Genomic DNA, 17227 nt, shown 5'->3' with positions numbered 1-17227 from the left:
AATGGAAGGTCAAGTTTATTTCAAAAATATTTTCACATTTTTTTGACTTTTTACTGAATTACTATTTTTTTTACATATAGGGTGTAGATACATCCAGGAACCGAACGTCCGCGTCCTATATCTCCCCAGTTGCTCCATGCATGATACTTCTGCACTTCTGCTTCAAACCCTTCCACATCGCAGCTTTTAGGCCGGTCCGAAACCAACAATCCCCGAAGAAATAATCACAGTCCTGGAGCAATGCCCTGGTACTCGTGCCGATCGAAGATGACATGCACCTTGTAGGAGTAGTACTGAAACTCGCAGCCATGCATCTTGCTTTACTTGCTTGGTTGCTCTGTAGCAACTGCAAAGCATGCAGCCATAAGCTGTAGCTAGATGATGCCGGCACATGCATCAGCTTGTCGCGTACGAAAGCTGCCCCAAGTGCTCACCGGGCGTCCATAGCTAGCTAGTTCGCCCGTGCAAGCTATCCTTGACGCACAAGCGAGGCGCCACCGCTGGCTAATGGACAAGCAAGGGCCGTCTCTAATTTGGACAGAATACTTCCCAGTTTTCCCACGCCAACGCCTATCTTCCTATATCTCTGATCCAAGATGCTTCCTGCCGCTGCCGTGTTTGCTGTGTTCCTGCACTCCTGCTGGCTAGCAGCACTGACCTGTATCTATTCCAGCTTGGGACTAACCTTCCGTTTGGGCCAAGGAGCAGTTATGCTAGCAGTACTTGCTCGTGGGCTAACATCTTCCAACTGCGTGCTACAGCCTACAGAGAGACGAAAACCTGGCACGCGTGCACATTTTACTATCCTCGATCGAGCCACTACTACATTACCTGCTGGCTTCATCAATAAACAGAAACTGGTGGAAAAAAAGAAGCAGAACTGGTACTGTATTACATGTGCATGCAGCATGCAATGTGTGAGTATAGTAGCACACTTGAGGATGAAATACTACACGTCTGCACATATGGAAATGAGCACGTAACTTATGAGTCAATAACCAAAGAGACTTTTTAAAAAACGCTGCAGCTTAGCTATACTTGCATCCATGCTCGTTGCTGCTGGTTTGGTCCTATACCTAGCTACCAGATTCGAGGTGCGTATGGATGAAAATGATGTGCTAACTACAAGCCAAGTTTGTCCCTTTTCTTTCTAGACTAGATCCAACGAGTGACTCCACGGGAGATGTGTTTTTTAGAGAACGCAATTACACAAATCTCCCCGGACTGCAAGATAGCCGACTCGGCAACAATCCAGCAATGCAATGTTGCGTTCCTCGTCAGGATCTGCACCTTGCAACGCCAAGGTCGCCATCACGTGGCCGTTGGAACACACACAGCCGAGCTCAGATCCGAAGCTTAATCAGCAACTTCAAAGGAGTATTTTCTCCTTCTTTGGGCATGCACATACTGCCTGTTTCCTAGCAGTAAAATTAGGTAGGAGATTAGGACGTACGGGAAAGTGAAGATGGAGGAGCATGGGTGTCGAGCTAGCGAGCTACCGGTGCTTGCTTGGTTGTGGACCTGCTCGACGCGCGCGGCGTGCGTGCGGTGCCGTGCCGTTTCCAATGGCGAGCGAGGCACAGCACAGCGTAAAGCGTGACAAGGTACAGTGCGCCTCCCATTCGCCTTCACGGCTCGCTTGTTCGTGACCCCGGCCCAGGCCACCAACCATGCATGTGAGCCAGCAGCTAGCGAACGACTGCACGATCCATCCTCATACGGACGATCGAGAGGAATTCATTCAAGAACACCACATTTTAATGGCCACACACACACGTCGGGGCGATCTGCTGTTAAGTGCCAACTGACCAACCATGCATGCATGCATACATGCACGCCCAGAATCACCCATCTCCCACCTCTAGGCCGGGGCAAAATAGTCAGCATTCCAGTCGATGCTTTAACGTGATAGGCATGCATGGATGGATGGCATGAGCATATCCATCCAGTTGGCTGGCTATGCCACTCCCAGAAGCCAACCAGCATGCACGCACTGGGCCGATCAATCCACCCATCGGCCCCCGGCCCATGCGACTCGTGTGACCAACTTTACTGAACCAAGCCACAGAATCATGAGTCGTGCATGCGTGGAGCTTGCTCAGTACCTACATTTGCTTGGGACGCAGGAGAAAGAGCAAGCATCGCAGAGGTAGGTTGGTACTAAGTTGGTTGCTGGCTAGCTCGAGCTACCTAAGTAAGCTCGATCGGTAGCTACTCAAGAGCTAGCAGCTCACTTTCAGTGTCGCCGTATGCTGGTCCGGACGAAGGAGAATTTCCAGGCGTCCGCCAGGAGGCAGGAGTGGGACAGCGAACCGCTGGTGGTACATATATGGCGTGCACCGCGGTGCAGGCACAGATGCACCTGCTTCCACGCACGCTAAAGGAAAAAAGATTTCGCCGGCCTAAAGCGATACGATTACGATACACCTTCACGCGAACTGGGCGAGAGCGCACGCCTTTCAGCATCCAATGCACCGTCGTACTGCCCATTCATTAACCATAATGCTGCAAAATGCAATACTGGAGTAGTAATTAAGCAGCAGCACACGTCAGAAACGCCCGAGGTAAGTAAGTACGTGCAGCAAGCTCGTGATTTCGTGCGATTAATGTGGGATCGGATCAGGGTGTGCTGTATCAGTACGGGGATTAGGCGAGCTAGGCCAGCAGGAGAAGCGAGCGACGGCACGGTGATGATGGATGGCCCTGACACGGACGTGATCCAAAAGCCCCAGGCAAGCTACCAGGCACGACCGATCGGCAGGCGTTCAGCCCTGATCGGACGGCCACGGCAGCGGCTACCACGTAGCCCCACCGGCTGCGCTTTATCCCGGCCCGCACGGGTACGACCTACAGTACCCAACTGGCGCGGTGCGGGCCCCACGCGTCAGCCTGACACCCGTGTGCACCAGCCATTTCGTCGTCGAGATCCGCTTCGGGCTCCGCGCCCACTGGCTTCTCCCAGATACGGGACGGGAAAGGCAGGCCAGGCCAGGGGAGGGGAGGGGGTGAAAACGCTACGCGCACATTAAACCGCGCGATTAATTCCGTGTTAATTCCTTCCCCCGGAATCAGCGGGGGGCCTGAATGACCGGCCGGATTCGCAGCGCCACCACCACCGCGCACCAACCTCCGGCTGGGGCGGGGCGGGGCGACACGTGGACGCCACCGGTGGGGGCGAGACGCTAACCGCCTGCCTCCAAACGTGGAGCCCGAGCCCTACAAAAACGACTGCCGTTTCTCCATCTCCATAAACAAAGAACGGCTGGCTGGCTGGTTGGCTGGCTGTTATCATCCGTATACTACGATTGATTCCAGCGGCCATGACCTCTGCAATTCTGCAACCTAGTACCGTACGTACGTGGAGTGTGTGGCCGGGGCCCACGCGCAGGGAGACATAGGTGGTTAATGAAAGAAATAGTGGTGGGGAACAAACAGGAGCACAAGGGTACGAGCAGCTGCTGCTGTTCATATGGCAGCAGCAACTGAAGGAGCGAAAGAAAGGAGGCAACGCAACTCAGACACAGAGCAAAGCACATTGCTTGCCATTGTGACTTTGGACACTAGGCAAAAGCTTAGCTCGTCTACTCTACTCTACTCCACTGCCATGCTTTTGTGCATGCTTTGGTCTCTAGCACTCCTTCTCAACTACTTGGTCTCAGTATAATGTGTGTGCTCTGGGCTATGCGAACATGGGGAGGGGATGGTTCAGCTGAAAAAGCGTTCCTTTTAAACCCCAATTCTGATGCTATAGCTGAATTCAGATCGTCGGATCAATAACAAACCACAGCTTATCTACACCAATTCCATAGCTTTTAAACGAACAGGAACGAAACGAACATCAACAGTTTAAAATCCTGTAAAAACAGATCAACGGAATCGACTGTACGAGCAAATTGACTGCCATCGACAACTACCAAAGATGGTTCTTTCTTATCTCTGTTTATCTTCCTCTTTTTTTCTACCTTTTGGTTTCTTGGATGGATGGATGGATGGATGGATAGATTTATCTCACCTCGGATCACCTCCTCGATTGGGATTAGCCGGAATGCTTGCTTCAGGAACCTGGATTGGAGGAGAAACGGGGATCTGACACGGCAGAGAGCTCCACATCCTCGAACGGCAGCGCGATGTTCAGATCGATCATGCCAAAGGCTTTGATCGGCGCCGGAGGAGCGGCGGCTGCATGCGCCTGTGCTGCGGCGGCGGCGGCGGAGCAAACATGGGACCTCTTGTGCCCACCAAGAGCTTGCCCGGAGGCGAACACGCGGTAGCAGTAGGGGCACTCCCGTGGCGACCCCTTCCCGTCCATGTCCTCGTCCCCCTCGCGTTCCATCAATGGCGCCGGTGCCAGCGGCTGCGGAGGAGGAGGAGGGGGAGCGATGGGAGGCGCGCAGCAGCCGCCCCTGCCGCCGCGCACGTGGCTGGCGCGGTGGCCGCCGAGAGCCTGGTAGGAACGGAATACCTTCTTGCACGCGCCGCACTGGAACCGTGTGCGCTTCTCCACCGGCGCCGGATCGGGAGCGGGGAGCGTGTAACCGCCGTCGCTCCCGTCGTCCGAGTAGTCGCCGTCGCCGTAGCCGCGCCCCGTCGAAGGCCAGGAGTCGCGGGAGAGCATCATGAGGGACAGCGCCACGTCCTCCTCCGGCGTGGCTGCGTCCGACACCGAGCTCAGCGGCTCGGTCTCGCCCCCGGCAGCGGCGGCGTGCGCGCGCTTGGGGTGCGGCGGGGTGGACTCGGCCTCACTCTCGCGATCCGAGAAGGCGACATCGGTGACGCGCAGGCTGCGCTTGGGATTCTCCCGGAGCGCGTAGATTGGAAGGGGCTTCTTGAAGCTGACGTCGCCGTCGGCGGCGGCGGTGAAGGAGGTGGACGCGGAGGACGCCGATGAGATCTGCTGCTTCGCGGCCGGGTTGCGGACGGAGTGGGAGCGCATGTGGCCTGCGAGGGCGCGGGGGCTGGCGAAGCGGCGGAAGCAGAGCTTGCATGTGTTCTTTGCCATGGCGAGAGCTTGGGGAGCTCGCTCGGGGAAAGCGTGGCAGGAGCTAGAATGGCGAGGAGAGAGGACGGGAGCAAACGAGAGAGCTGCGGCGGAAGTTAGAATATAGCGGAACAGCCAAGCTTCTCCTTCCTATTTATTTTTCCATTCTTATTTTCCTTTTTCTACGTTTTCTTTTTAATTCCGCGTTGACACTTTCCATTGCTGGGCCTGGGGGCTTTTTTATGCTTCCTGGCTCTGGCGCAGCATATCAAATCACAGATGCGCAGCTTGATATTTTCCAGCCTTAACTCCTTGCGTGCAAATCGCTTTCTATTTTTGTGGGATATACGTATGCCGGTTTTTTTTATGTTATTATAAATAAAATTATGTAACCTGCATGGTATAAAGTAATAAGTTAACACGGTGTAACGAACAACTTTTTTTGTTTTGATGAGAGGGAGGTGGACGGTCGAATGCAAGTATCAACCATTCACACGCAACCACAAACGACGATTACTATCATCCTTTACAACTCCCCCCCCCCTCCCCACGCACTCATCACACCATGCCTTTTAAGAGTGAGCGTGACTTGTTACACAAATTATTCGATCTGCGTGCCACAAGGTGAGCATGACCCCTTTCCTCAAACCCTTCACGGTGTGCTTGCGATGGGGTGAATGTGACCTAATCCTCGACTTCATGGGTGCATGGCAGAAGGTGAGCGGGCCTCTCTTTCCTCAACTCTTCACGGTGTGGCTACCAGCTGCCTAACATGATCCCCCTTTCCCACGTTTTTCATGGCGTGTCTACCGAAAGATGAGCGTAATCCTTTTCCCCTCTCGATCACCAACACATGGGCACGCGATAGATCGTCCCAGTTTGGCATATTATGTATTCTTTTACTTTTGCTCATTCCCTAAAACCAACCCCTCTCCCTCCCACCTACCCTGGAGGGTTGGGTTGGGTGTCACCAAGTAGTGGCAGAAATGGAGCCACATCTTTGGAGAGTGGAGCCGGTGGGGGATGACAAAATGAGTTTTGGGCCTATTTCAAGGGATAAATGGGCCACTTGTTAAGGGTATGCACAAAGCATTCATAGGTTGCCCATGACGGCCCACACTGGCCTTTGCTGAAGCTTTGCCATTTTCACGAACTTGATAGAAAAGTCTTGGGCAAAACATTTGGCATTGTTAGTTGTCTTTCCTTTTCTTTATTTTATCCTTGTAGCAAATTGATGGTTTCTAATAACATAAATCAAAGGACTTGCCGTTACACTAAAAATATTATACATAGGCCTTAGAATTAGAACTTGCTTGAATCTAAATACCCATGTTGGAATATCCATAAAACTCCAAAGACAAATGAAACTTGTTTGAGAAGCAACACATACATTTGTTTTGCGAGAAGAACAAGGCCATATATTAATGGTGCAAATCCTTACTAGGGGAAATGTGGATAAAATAAGTTCTTCAGATATGCGATCTAAAGTGAGAACATGCTATATGGCAAGCAAGCTATTACACTAAATAAGCAAGAGCAACATGGCTAGCAAGCAAATACAAAGAAAAGACACAGAAAGTATAAACCATCACTACAAAAAAACTACTTCTGACATGCATGTACATCTATGATGATTTTATGATAGAATTAACATAGTCATACATGTGCTGTCGTAGAAATGTTCCATGACAATACTCAAATTATCATCATGGAAGTGCTTTCGTCAAGGGTAACCGACATCTGGCATCCACCGTAGCGGATCACCGTTGAGCTATCAGGTCCAGTTTTGGATCCGATAACCCGTTAACAGCAACGACCAATGGCGATTTTCCACGTGTAAAATACTCATTGGCCGGAGGAAGCACATGTTGGCTTCGCAATGGGCTAGATGTCGTCAGTCCAATGGAGGAGACGTGGCTATGATCCGTCGACACATGGCAGGGCCCAACAGAGGCCCATATAGGTTAAAAAGGTTGGCCCAGTCAAAGGCCCGTTTGATTTACTCGGGTACTGGTGGGCTGGCCCACTAATGGCCTGATTAAACATGGCCCATTTATGGCCCACCGCTAGATCTGACCTGTCAATTATTTGTCTAGTCTTTCGGCCCAACTACGACCCAGTGAGATTTCGGCCTGTTAGTGGCTCGATGTAGACATGGGCCCATTTCTGCCCGGTGTGACTTTCGGCCTGGTATTTGCCTGTGCTGCCCATGGGCCATATATGGTCTGACGCGACATCCGGCCCACTAACGGCCCGTGACCAAGGTGGCGAAAGTTCATCCCAACATGACTTTGGGCCTGTTAAAGGCCTGTAGTATAATTCGGCCCGTGATGCCTCTACTAAGCTTTCGGCCTCTTAAAGGCCCATGATGTCAGTGGGCCAACTAAGGCCCGAGATATGTTTCGGTCGGGTAACGGTCCGTCACATAACTGGGCCAATAATGGCCCAGTCTACATTTCAGCTTGCTAAAGGCTCGTGGACAACTATTGAAAATTGAGGCCCAACATGCATTTTGGCCTGCTAAAGGCCCATGGTATCTTCTGGGCTATAACAGGCCAGGAGAATATTCAGCCAATCAAAGACCCGAAGCTACATAGGCCCAACTAAGCATTGGGTCCACATAAGGCTCAACTAAACGTTGGGCCCAATGAAGGCCCATGTAAGTTGTGGGCCTAGCGCACCCACGAAGTGCTCAAATGGCCAGTCAGTGTAGGCCCAAGAAAGTTGCGGTCCAGCCCAATTGTGGCCCGCTGAAATGCAGCCCCGTTAGAGGGCAAATGTTTCGGCCCGGTCGCCTACATCAGATTTTCGCCATTTTTTTAGATAGCCAATGATGGCATATACGGTAACTAGTGGGAATTAAGAACAAACCTACTCTATACAATAAAGAAATTATGGCATAGTAACTTACAATAAACCTACACTATACAATAAAGGATTTATGGTATATTACATCCACTGGGCATTGAAGTTTGCCACCTGTGATCATAAAGCGCAACGGACAAGTAGATTACAAAAACTAGGCACCATTGCAGGGTAACAAAATAATACTAAACCAAGACCACTTTCAAGACAGTTCAAGAAAGTTTAGCCTTGTGCGGGAGCTGCTGCGCAAGCAGTTGAGCAAGGATGTGAGACCGGCCTAGCATCTCGGTCATAGCTTCCATATGTAGCTCATTAGCAATGAGGTTCTCATTGGAGTTCTTCACGGTCTTCCTTAGAGATTGGACTTCAAGTCGAAGTTGAGTTGCATAATGCCATTGCAAGAAAAAGGACACCGCAAGATTGAACCCAAAGTTAAGCACTTCTCCCATTGCAAGAAAAACCAATCTAGTTGGCCAAACAAAACCGATAGTTCGAAGAGAATTACAAAGATATCAAATCATGCATAAAATGATTCAGAGGAGATTCAAATAATATTCATAGATAAGTTGATCATAAACCCACAATTAATCGGATCTCGGCAAACACACCTCAAAAAAGTATTACATCAAATAGATCTCCAAGAACATCAAGGAGAACATGGTATTAAGAATCAAAGAGAGAGAAGAAGCCATCTAGCTACTATCTATGGACCCGTAAGTTTGTGGTACAGTACTCACGCTTCATCAGAAGGGCAATGGAGTTGATGTAGAAGCCCTCCGTGATCGAATCCCCCTCCGGCGGGACGCCGGAAAAGGCCTCTAGGGATCTCACGAGTACAGAAAGTTGCGGCAGTGGAAAAGTGTTTTCGTGGCTCCCCTGGTTGGTTTGGGGATATATGGGAATATATTGTTGGGAAACGTAGCATGCAATTTCAAAAAAATTCCTATGCTCACGCAAGATCTATCTAGGAGATTCATAGCAATGAGAGGGGGAGAGTATGTCTACGTACCCCTCGTAGACCGAAAGCGGAAGCGTTTGACAAGGCGGTTGATGTAGTCGGACTTCTTCTAGCTCCGACCGATCAAGCACCGAACGTACGACACCTCCGAGTTCTACACACGTTCAGTGCGATGACGTCCCTCGCCTTCTTGATCCAGCAAGGTGTCGAGGAAGTAGATGAGTTCCGTCAACATGACAGCATGGCGACGGTGATGGTGAAGTGATCCACGCAGGGCTTCACCTAAGCACAGCGAGAATATGACTGAGGTTGTAAACTATGGAGGGGGGCACCACACACGGCTAACAATTGATGTTGTGTGTCTTCTAGGCGCCTCCCCCTCATATATATATATAGGTCGAAGGGAGAGGGAGCATCCAAGGGGGGCGCCCCAAGTAGGAGGAATCCTACTTGGGGTCCTCCCCAATTCTCCCCCCTTCCTTATTAACCCGAGGGGAAAGGAAAGAGAGGGGGAGGGAAGGAAGGAGGAGGCCGAATCCTCCCCTTTCCTTCTCCTTTCCCCTCTTTCCTTCTCCTCCTACTTCAGCCTATATGGGGGTGCACTAGCCCCTTGTGGGCTGGTCTATCCGTCTCTTAGCCCATAAGGCCCATATCTTTGTCGGGGGGTGCCCGAAACCCCTTCCGGTGACCCGACATGTACCCGATACCCTCCGGAACACTTCCGGTGTACGTATACTATCGTCCTATATATCAATCTTTACCTCTCAACCATTTAGAGACTCCTCGTCATGTCTATGATATCATCCGGGACTCCGAACAACATTTGGTCACCAAATCACATAACTCATATAATAATAATCGTCATCGCACGCGTTAAGCATGCGGACCCTACGGGTTCGAGAACTATGTAGACATGATCGAGGCACCTCCCCGGTCAATAACCAATAGTGGAACCTGGACGCTCATATTGGTTCCTACATATTCTACGAAGATCTTTATCGGTCAAACCACATAACAACATACGTTGTTCCCTTTGTCATCGGTATGTTACTTGCCCGAGATTCGATCGTCGGTATCCCAATACTTAGTTCAATCTCATTACCGGCAAGTCTCTTTACTCGTTCCGTAATACATCATCCCGCAACTAACTCATTAGTCACTTTGCTTGCAAGGCTTCTTATGATGTGTGTTACCGAGAGGGCCCGGAGATACCTCTCTGATACTCGGAGTGACAAATCCTAATCTCGATCTATGCCACCCCAACAAACACCTTCGAAGATATATGTAGAGCGTCTTTATAATCACCCAGTTACGTTGTGACGTTTGATAGCAAACAAGGTATTGCTACGGTATCCGGGAGTTGCATAATCTCATAGTCAAAGGAATATGTATTTGACATGAAGAAAGAAATAAAACTGAAATATCAATATGCTAAGCTAACGGATGGGTCTTTCTCCTAATGATGTGATCCCGTTCATCAAATGACAACACATGTCTATGGTTAGGAAAGTTAACTATCTTTGATTAACGAGCTAGTCTAGTAGAGGCTTACTAGGGACACGATGTTTTGTCTATGTATCCACACATGTATCAAGTTTCCGGTTAATACAATTCTAGCATGAATAATAAATATTTATCATGATATAAGGAAATATAAAATAACAACTTTATTATTGCCACTTGGGCATATTTCCTTCAGTCTCCCACTTGCACTAGTCAATAATCTAGTTCACATCGCCATGTGATTTAACATCAATAGTTCACATCTTTATGTGATTAACACCCATAGTTCACATCGCCATGTGACCAACACCCAAAGGGTTTATTAGAGTCAATAATCTAGTTTACATCGCTATGTGATTAACACCCAAAGAGTACTAAGGTGTGATCATGTTTTTGCTTGTGAGAGAAGTTTAGTCAACGGGTCTGCCACATTCAGATATGTATGTATTTTGCAAATTTCTATGTCTACAATGCTCTGCATGGAGCTACTCTAGATAATTGCTCCCACTTTCAATATGTATCCAGATCAAGACTCAGAGTCATCCAGATCGGTGTCAAATCTTGCATCGACGTAACTCTTTACGGCGAACTCTTTATCATCTCCATAACCGAGAAACATTTCCTTAGTCCTGTTTAGGTACCTAAGGATAATTTTGACCGCTGTCCAGTGATCTACTCCTAGATCACTATTGTACCCCCTTGCCAAACTCATGGCAAGGCACACAACAGGTCTGGTACACAGCATGGCATACTTTATAGAACCTATGACTAAGGCATATAGGGAATGACTTTCATTCTATCTCTATATTCTGTCTTGGTTAGGTTTTGAGTCTTACTCAAAGTCACACCTTGTAACACAGGAAAGAACCCTTTTTTTGACTGATCCATTTTGAACTGCTTCAAAACTTTATCAAGGTATGTGCTTTGTGAAAGTCCTATCAAGTGTCTTGATCTATCTCTATAGATTTTGATGCCCAATATATAAGCAGCTTCACCGAGGTCTTTCATTTGAAAAATTCTTATTCAAGTATCCTTTTATGATATCCAGAAATTCTATATCATTTCCAATCAACAATATGTAATCCACATATAATACTAGAAATGCTTCAGATCCCACACTCACTTTCTTGTAAATACAGACTTCTCCAAAAGTCTATATAAAACCATATGCTTTGATCACCTCATCAAAGCGTATATTCCAACTTCGAGATGCTTGCACAAGTCCATAAATGGAACACTGGAGCTTGCACACATTGTTAGCACCTTATGATTCACGTTCGACCTTTCGATCTCCGGTGTTCCAAGGCCATGTTGTACATGCCAGGCTCGTCAAGTTTAACCCGACTATTCTGCATGTGCAAAACTATCTTGCACCCATTGTATGGAACGTAGAGTCTATCACACCGATCATCACGTGGTGTCTCAACACGACAAACTGTCGCAACGGTGCATACTCAGGGAGAACACTTATACCTTGAAATTTTGTTAAGGGATCATCTTATAATGCTACCGTGATACGTCTCCGTCGTATCTACTTTTCCAAACACTTTTGCCCTTGTTTTGGACTCTAACTTGCATGATTTGAATGGAACTAACCTGGACTCATGCTATTTTCAACAGAATTGCTATGGTGTTATTTTTTGTGCAGAAATAGAAGTTCTCGGAATGACCTAAAAATCAACGGAGCATTATTCTGGAACATATAATGAAGATTGGAAGGAAGATCCAAGTCAAGGGGTGTCCCACCTGTCCACGAGCGTGGGGGCGCGCCCCCTGCCTCGTGGGCCCCCTGACGCTCCACCAACCTCAACCTGGACTCCATATATTCACTTTCGGGGAGAAAAAACCAGAGGAGAAGGATTCATCACGTTTTACGATATAGAGCCGCCGCCAAGCCCTAAACTCTTTCGGGAGGACTGATCTGGAGTCCGTTCGGGGCTCCGGAGAGGGGAATCCGTCGCCGTCGTCATCATCAACCATCCTCCATCACCAATTTCATGATGCTCACCGCCGTGCGTGAGTAATTCCATCGTAGGCTTGCTGGACGGTGATGGGTTGGATGAGATTTATCATGTAATCAAGTTAGCTTTGTTAGGGTTTGATCCCTAGTATCCACTATGTTTTGAGATTGATGTTGCTATGACTTTGCTACGCTTAATGCTTGTCACTCGGGCCCGAGTGCCATGATTTCAGATCTGAACCTATTATATTTTCATCAATATATGAGAGTTCTAGATCCTATCTTGCAAGTCTATAGTCACCTATTATGTGTTATGATCCGTTAACCCCGAAGTGAAAATAATGGGGATACTTACCGGTGATGACCGTAGTTTGAGGAGTTCATGTATTCACTATGTGTTAATGCTTTGTTCCAGTACTCTATTAAAAGGAGGCCTTAATATCCCTTAGTTTTCACTAGGACCCAGCTGCCACGGGAGGGTAGGACAAAAGATGCCATGCAAGTTCTTTTCCATAAGCACGTATGACTATATTCGGAATGCATGCCTACATTACATTGATGAACTGGAGCTAGTTCTGTGTCACCCTAGGTTATGACTGTTACATGATGAACCGCATCCGGCATAATTCTCCATCACCGATCCATTGCCTACGAGCTTTCCATATATTGTTCTTCGCTTATTTACTTTTCTGTTGCTATTGTTATCATTACTACAAAATACCAAAAACATTACTTTTGCTACCGTTACTTTTGCTATCGTTACCACTACTATCATATTACTTTGCTACTAAACACATTGCTGCAGATATTAAGTTTCCAGGTGTGGTTGAATTGAAACTCAGTTGCTAATACTTGAGAATATTCTTTGGCTCCCCTTGTGTCGAATCAATAAATTTGGGTTGAATACTCTATCCTCGAAAACTGTTGTGATCCCCTATACTTGTGGGTTATCAATACTATTTTCTGGCACCGTTGCCGTGAAGCATAGCTCTATTCTTTGAGTCACTTGGGATTTATATCCGCTTATCATTATGAAGAACTTGAAAGACACTAAAAAAAATGTATCCCTCAACTACGAGGGGAGGTAAGGAACTGCCATCTAGCTCTGCACTTGATTCACCTTCTATTTTGAGGAAGCTTGCGACACCTATACCTGCTTCCGCTATCATGTTATTGATGATGCCACTTCTGCTATGCATGATACTTATGATGAAACTACTTCTATGCTTGATACTACTATGCCACTGGGTGAATTTCTTGATGAACAACTTGCTAGGGCTAGAGAGAATGAAATTATTGAAACTAATAATATTGATGAAAGTGATGATGTAGACTCTCCCCCTACATATGAATTACCTGTTGTGCCTGAGGGCTATGTTATGGATGAAGAAACTGCTAGAGATTTTCTTGCTTGCAATAATAGGAGTGATCTTAAGAAATTATTAGCTATGCTAAAACAAAAAAACTTTGAATGCTAGAATGAAATATGATCCTAGTTATGCTACTTCACCTATCTTTGTTACTGATAAGGATTATGATTTCTCTGTTGATCCTGAGATAATTGCTTTAGTTGAATCTGATCCTTTCTATGGTTATGAATCTAAAACTGTTGTGGCACATCTTACTAAATTAAATGATATAGCTACCCTGTTCACTAATGATGAGAGAACTCATTATTATTATATCCTTAAAATATTTCCATTCTCATTAAAGGGTGATGCTAAGATATGGTTTAATTCTCTTGATCCTGGTTGTGTGCGTAGTCCCCAGGATATGATTTATTACTTCTCTGCTAAATATTTCCCTGCTCATAAGAAACAAGCTTCTTTAAGGGAAATATATAATTTTGTGCAAATTGAAGAAGAGAGTCTCCCACATGATTGGGGGAGGCTTCTCCAATTACTTAATGCTTTGCCTAATCATCCTCTTAAGAAAAATGAAATACTTGATATCTTTTATAATGGACTAATGGATGCTTCCAGAGACCACCTGGATAGTTGTGCTGGTTGTGTTTTCAGGGAAAGAACACCAGATGAAGCTGAAATTTTATTGAATAATATGTTGACTAATGAAAATAATTGGACACTTCCTCATCCAATACCTGATCCAGTTCCTGAACCAACTCCTAAGCCAACTCCGAAGAAGAGGGGTATTCTATTTCTCAGTCCTGAAGATATGCAAGAGGCAAAGAAATCTATGAAGGAAAAAGGTATTAAAGCTGAAGATGTTAAGAATTTACCTCCTATTGAAGAAATACATGGTCTTAATTTACCGCGTGTTGAAGAAGTACATGGTCTTGATAACCCGACACAGGTAGTAAAGGTAAATTCTATCTATAGATATGATAAAGCTGAAATCCCATTTACTAAGTTTGCTAGCCCATGCTTGGATGAGTTTGATGACTTTATGGTCAAACAAGAAAACTTCAATGCTTATTTTGGTAGAGAATTAAAATGCAATGCTGATATGCTTGAACACTTGGGTGATTATATGGCTAATGTTAAAGGTGAACTTAAACTTATTAGTAAACATGCTTCTATGGTTACCACTCAAGTAGAACAAGTACTTAAAGCTCAGAATGATTTGCTCAACGAATTAAATAGTAAGAAAAATGATAATGCTGTTAGAGTTATGACTAGAGGTGGTAAAATGACTCAGGAACCTTTGTATCATGAGGGCCATCCTAAGAGAATTGAGCAAGATTCTCAGAGAAATATTATTGATGCACCTAGTCATTCTAAAAGGAAGAAAAAGAAAAATGATAGGACTTTGCATGCTTCTAGTTAACCTGTTATTGACACACCTGAGAATCCTAATGATATCTCTATTTCTGATGCTGAAACACAATCTGGTAATGAAGATGAACCTAGTAATAATGTTAATGATGATGTTCATATTGATGCTCAACCTAGTAATGACAATGAAGTAGAGATTGAACCTGTTGTTGATCTTGATAACCCACAATCAAAGAATCAACGTTATGATAAGAGAGACTTTGTTGCTAGGAAGCACGATAAGGAAAGAGAACCATGGGTCCAGAAACCCATGCCTTTTCCTCCTAAACCATCCAAGAAAAAGGATGATGAGGATTTTGAGCGCTTTGCTGAAATGATTAGACCTATCTTCTTGCGTATGTGTTTGACTGATATGGTCAAAATGAATCCTTATGCTAAGTATATGAAAGAAATTTTTACTAATAAAAGAAAGATACCGGAAGCTGAAATTTCCACCATGCTTGCTAATTATACTTTTAAAGGTGGAATACCTAAGAAACCAGGAGATCCCGGAGTACCAACTATACAATACTCCATTAAAAGAAACTCTGTTAAAACTGCTTTATGTGATCTTGGAGCCGGTGTTAGTGTTATGCCTCTCTCTTTATATCGTAGACTTGATTTGAATAAGTTGACACCTACTGAAATATCTTTGCAAATGGCTGATAAATCAACTGCTATACCTGTCGGTATTTGTGAGGATGTGCCTGTTGTGGTTGCGAACGTTACTATTTTAACGGACTTTGTTATTCTTGATATTCCCGAGGACGATAGTATGTCTATTATTCTTGGAAGACCCTTTTTGAATACCGCAGGGGCTGTTATTGATTGCACCAAAGGCAGTGTCACTTTTCATGTGAGTGGCAATGAGCATACGGTACACTTTTTGAGGAAACAACCTCAAGTTCATAGTATAAACTCTATTGGAAAAATTCCATCGATTATTTTTGGAGGTTTTGAATTTCCTCTTCCTACTGTCAAGAAGAAATATGATATTCTTATTGTTGGGGATGTGCATATCCCCGTTGAGGTAACCTAGTGTTATTCGAAAATTCTCCGATTCCATATTATTTGGAATGAGTTTGTTAGCAAGACCTGATCAACCTTGTTAGTGGATTCCTTTTAATGAGCATGATATGGATGAATTTAGAAAACACAACTCTTTGTACCCTCTTTTTACTTTTTGTTATTTATATTAAATAAAGCAAAAATAGTAATTTTTGTCTGTTTTCTGAATTATCCATGCAATAAAAAATACCCCGAAAATAAAAGTTCTCCAAATGCCCTGAAATTTAAATATGATTTTTTTCTGGAATATTTGAGAATATCTGACACTGAGAACACAACAGGGGGAGCAAGCACCTGGCCACGAGGGTGGAGGGCGCGCCCCCTGCCTCATGGGCCCACGGTGGCTCCCCTCCACTTATTTCAGCTACCACACACTCCTTCTTCCTCCCACAAACACCACTAACCAGCTCAAACCTGAGCCCAAGCTCATTTTGTTGCCATTTTCGATCTCCTTGCTCAAAGCACCTCTCACAAAACTGCTTTGGGGGATTGTTCCTTGGTATGTAACTCCTCCAATGGTCCAATTAGTTTATGTTCTAGTGCTTTATTCATTGCATATTTTTGCTGCTTAGGTGACCCTGTTCTTGAGCTTGCATGTCAAATTTATATGGTCAAAAGTAGTTTTGATGCATGATATTACCTCTAGGCACTTGTAGGAGTAGTTGCTATCAATATTGTTGAGTTTGGTTCACTTTTATTTTGAAGTTACTAAAATTTCAGAAATTTTTCTGAGGAAGAAATATGTTTAGGAAAATGTACCAAGGTGGTCCTTCAAGGAAGCAAGGACCTAGGCTTGCAATGTGCGATGCCGACGAAGAACCACCGAGGGACGCTCAAGTGCGGGCTTGTGAATGGCCTTCGGAGGACTTTATGGATCGAGCAGGAATCAAGGAAGAATTTAACGCATATGTGTGTAATGCTGATCTTGAGGGCTTTGAGGTAGACAAATGCCGCCAGTACCACCATCTCACTAATTCCTTTGTGAGGAGGTTTGAATTTTCATCATCACGCAATTCTCAAACTGTCCTGTTTGATCTCTATGAAAATTCTTATACTATGGAATTAGAGGATTTTAATACTGCTTGCAAAGTTTCACAATGGGGTAGTCCTAATGAACCTCG

The 17227-nt window shown here is 45.7% G+C and overlaps 1 protein-coding gene across 1 annotated transcript; it reads right to left on the bottom strand.

Moving 5' to 3' along the window:
• Positions 1-3752: 3752 nt before the first annotated feature.
• Positions 3753-5095, bottom strand: LOC123130755 (zinc finger protein ZAT1). The gene has a single exon (XM_044550570.1). It carries the CDS (start codon positions 4997-4999, stop codon positions 4055-4057), a length of 945 nt encoding a protein of 314 aa, XP_044406505.1. The 5' UTR covers positions 5000-5095; the 3' UTR covers positions 3753-4054.
• Between the last annotated feature and the right edge of the window lie 12132 nt (positions 5096-17227).

Source organism: Triticum aestivum, chromosome 6A (genome assembly GCF_018294505.1).
Source record: "Triticum aestivum cultivar Chinese Spring chromosome 6A, IWGSC CS RefSeq v2.1, whole genome shotgun sequence".
NCBI lineage: Eukaryota > Viridiplantae > Streptophyta > Magnoliopsida > Poales > Poaceae > Triticum > Triticum aestivum.
Note: the sequence above shows the minus strand (reverse complement) of the source record. Positions and strands in the feature narration are given on the sequence as shown.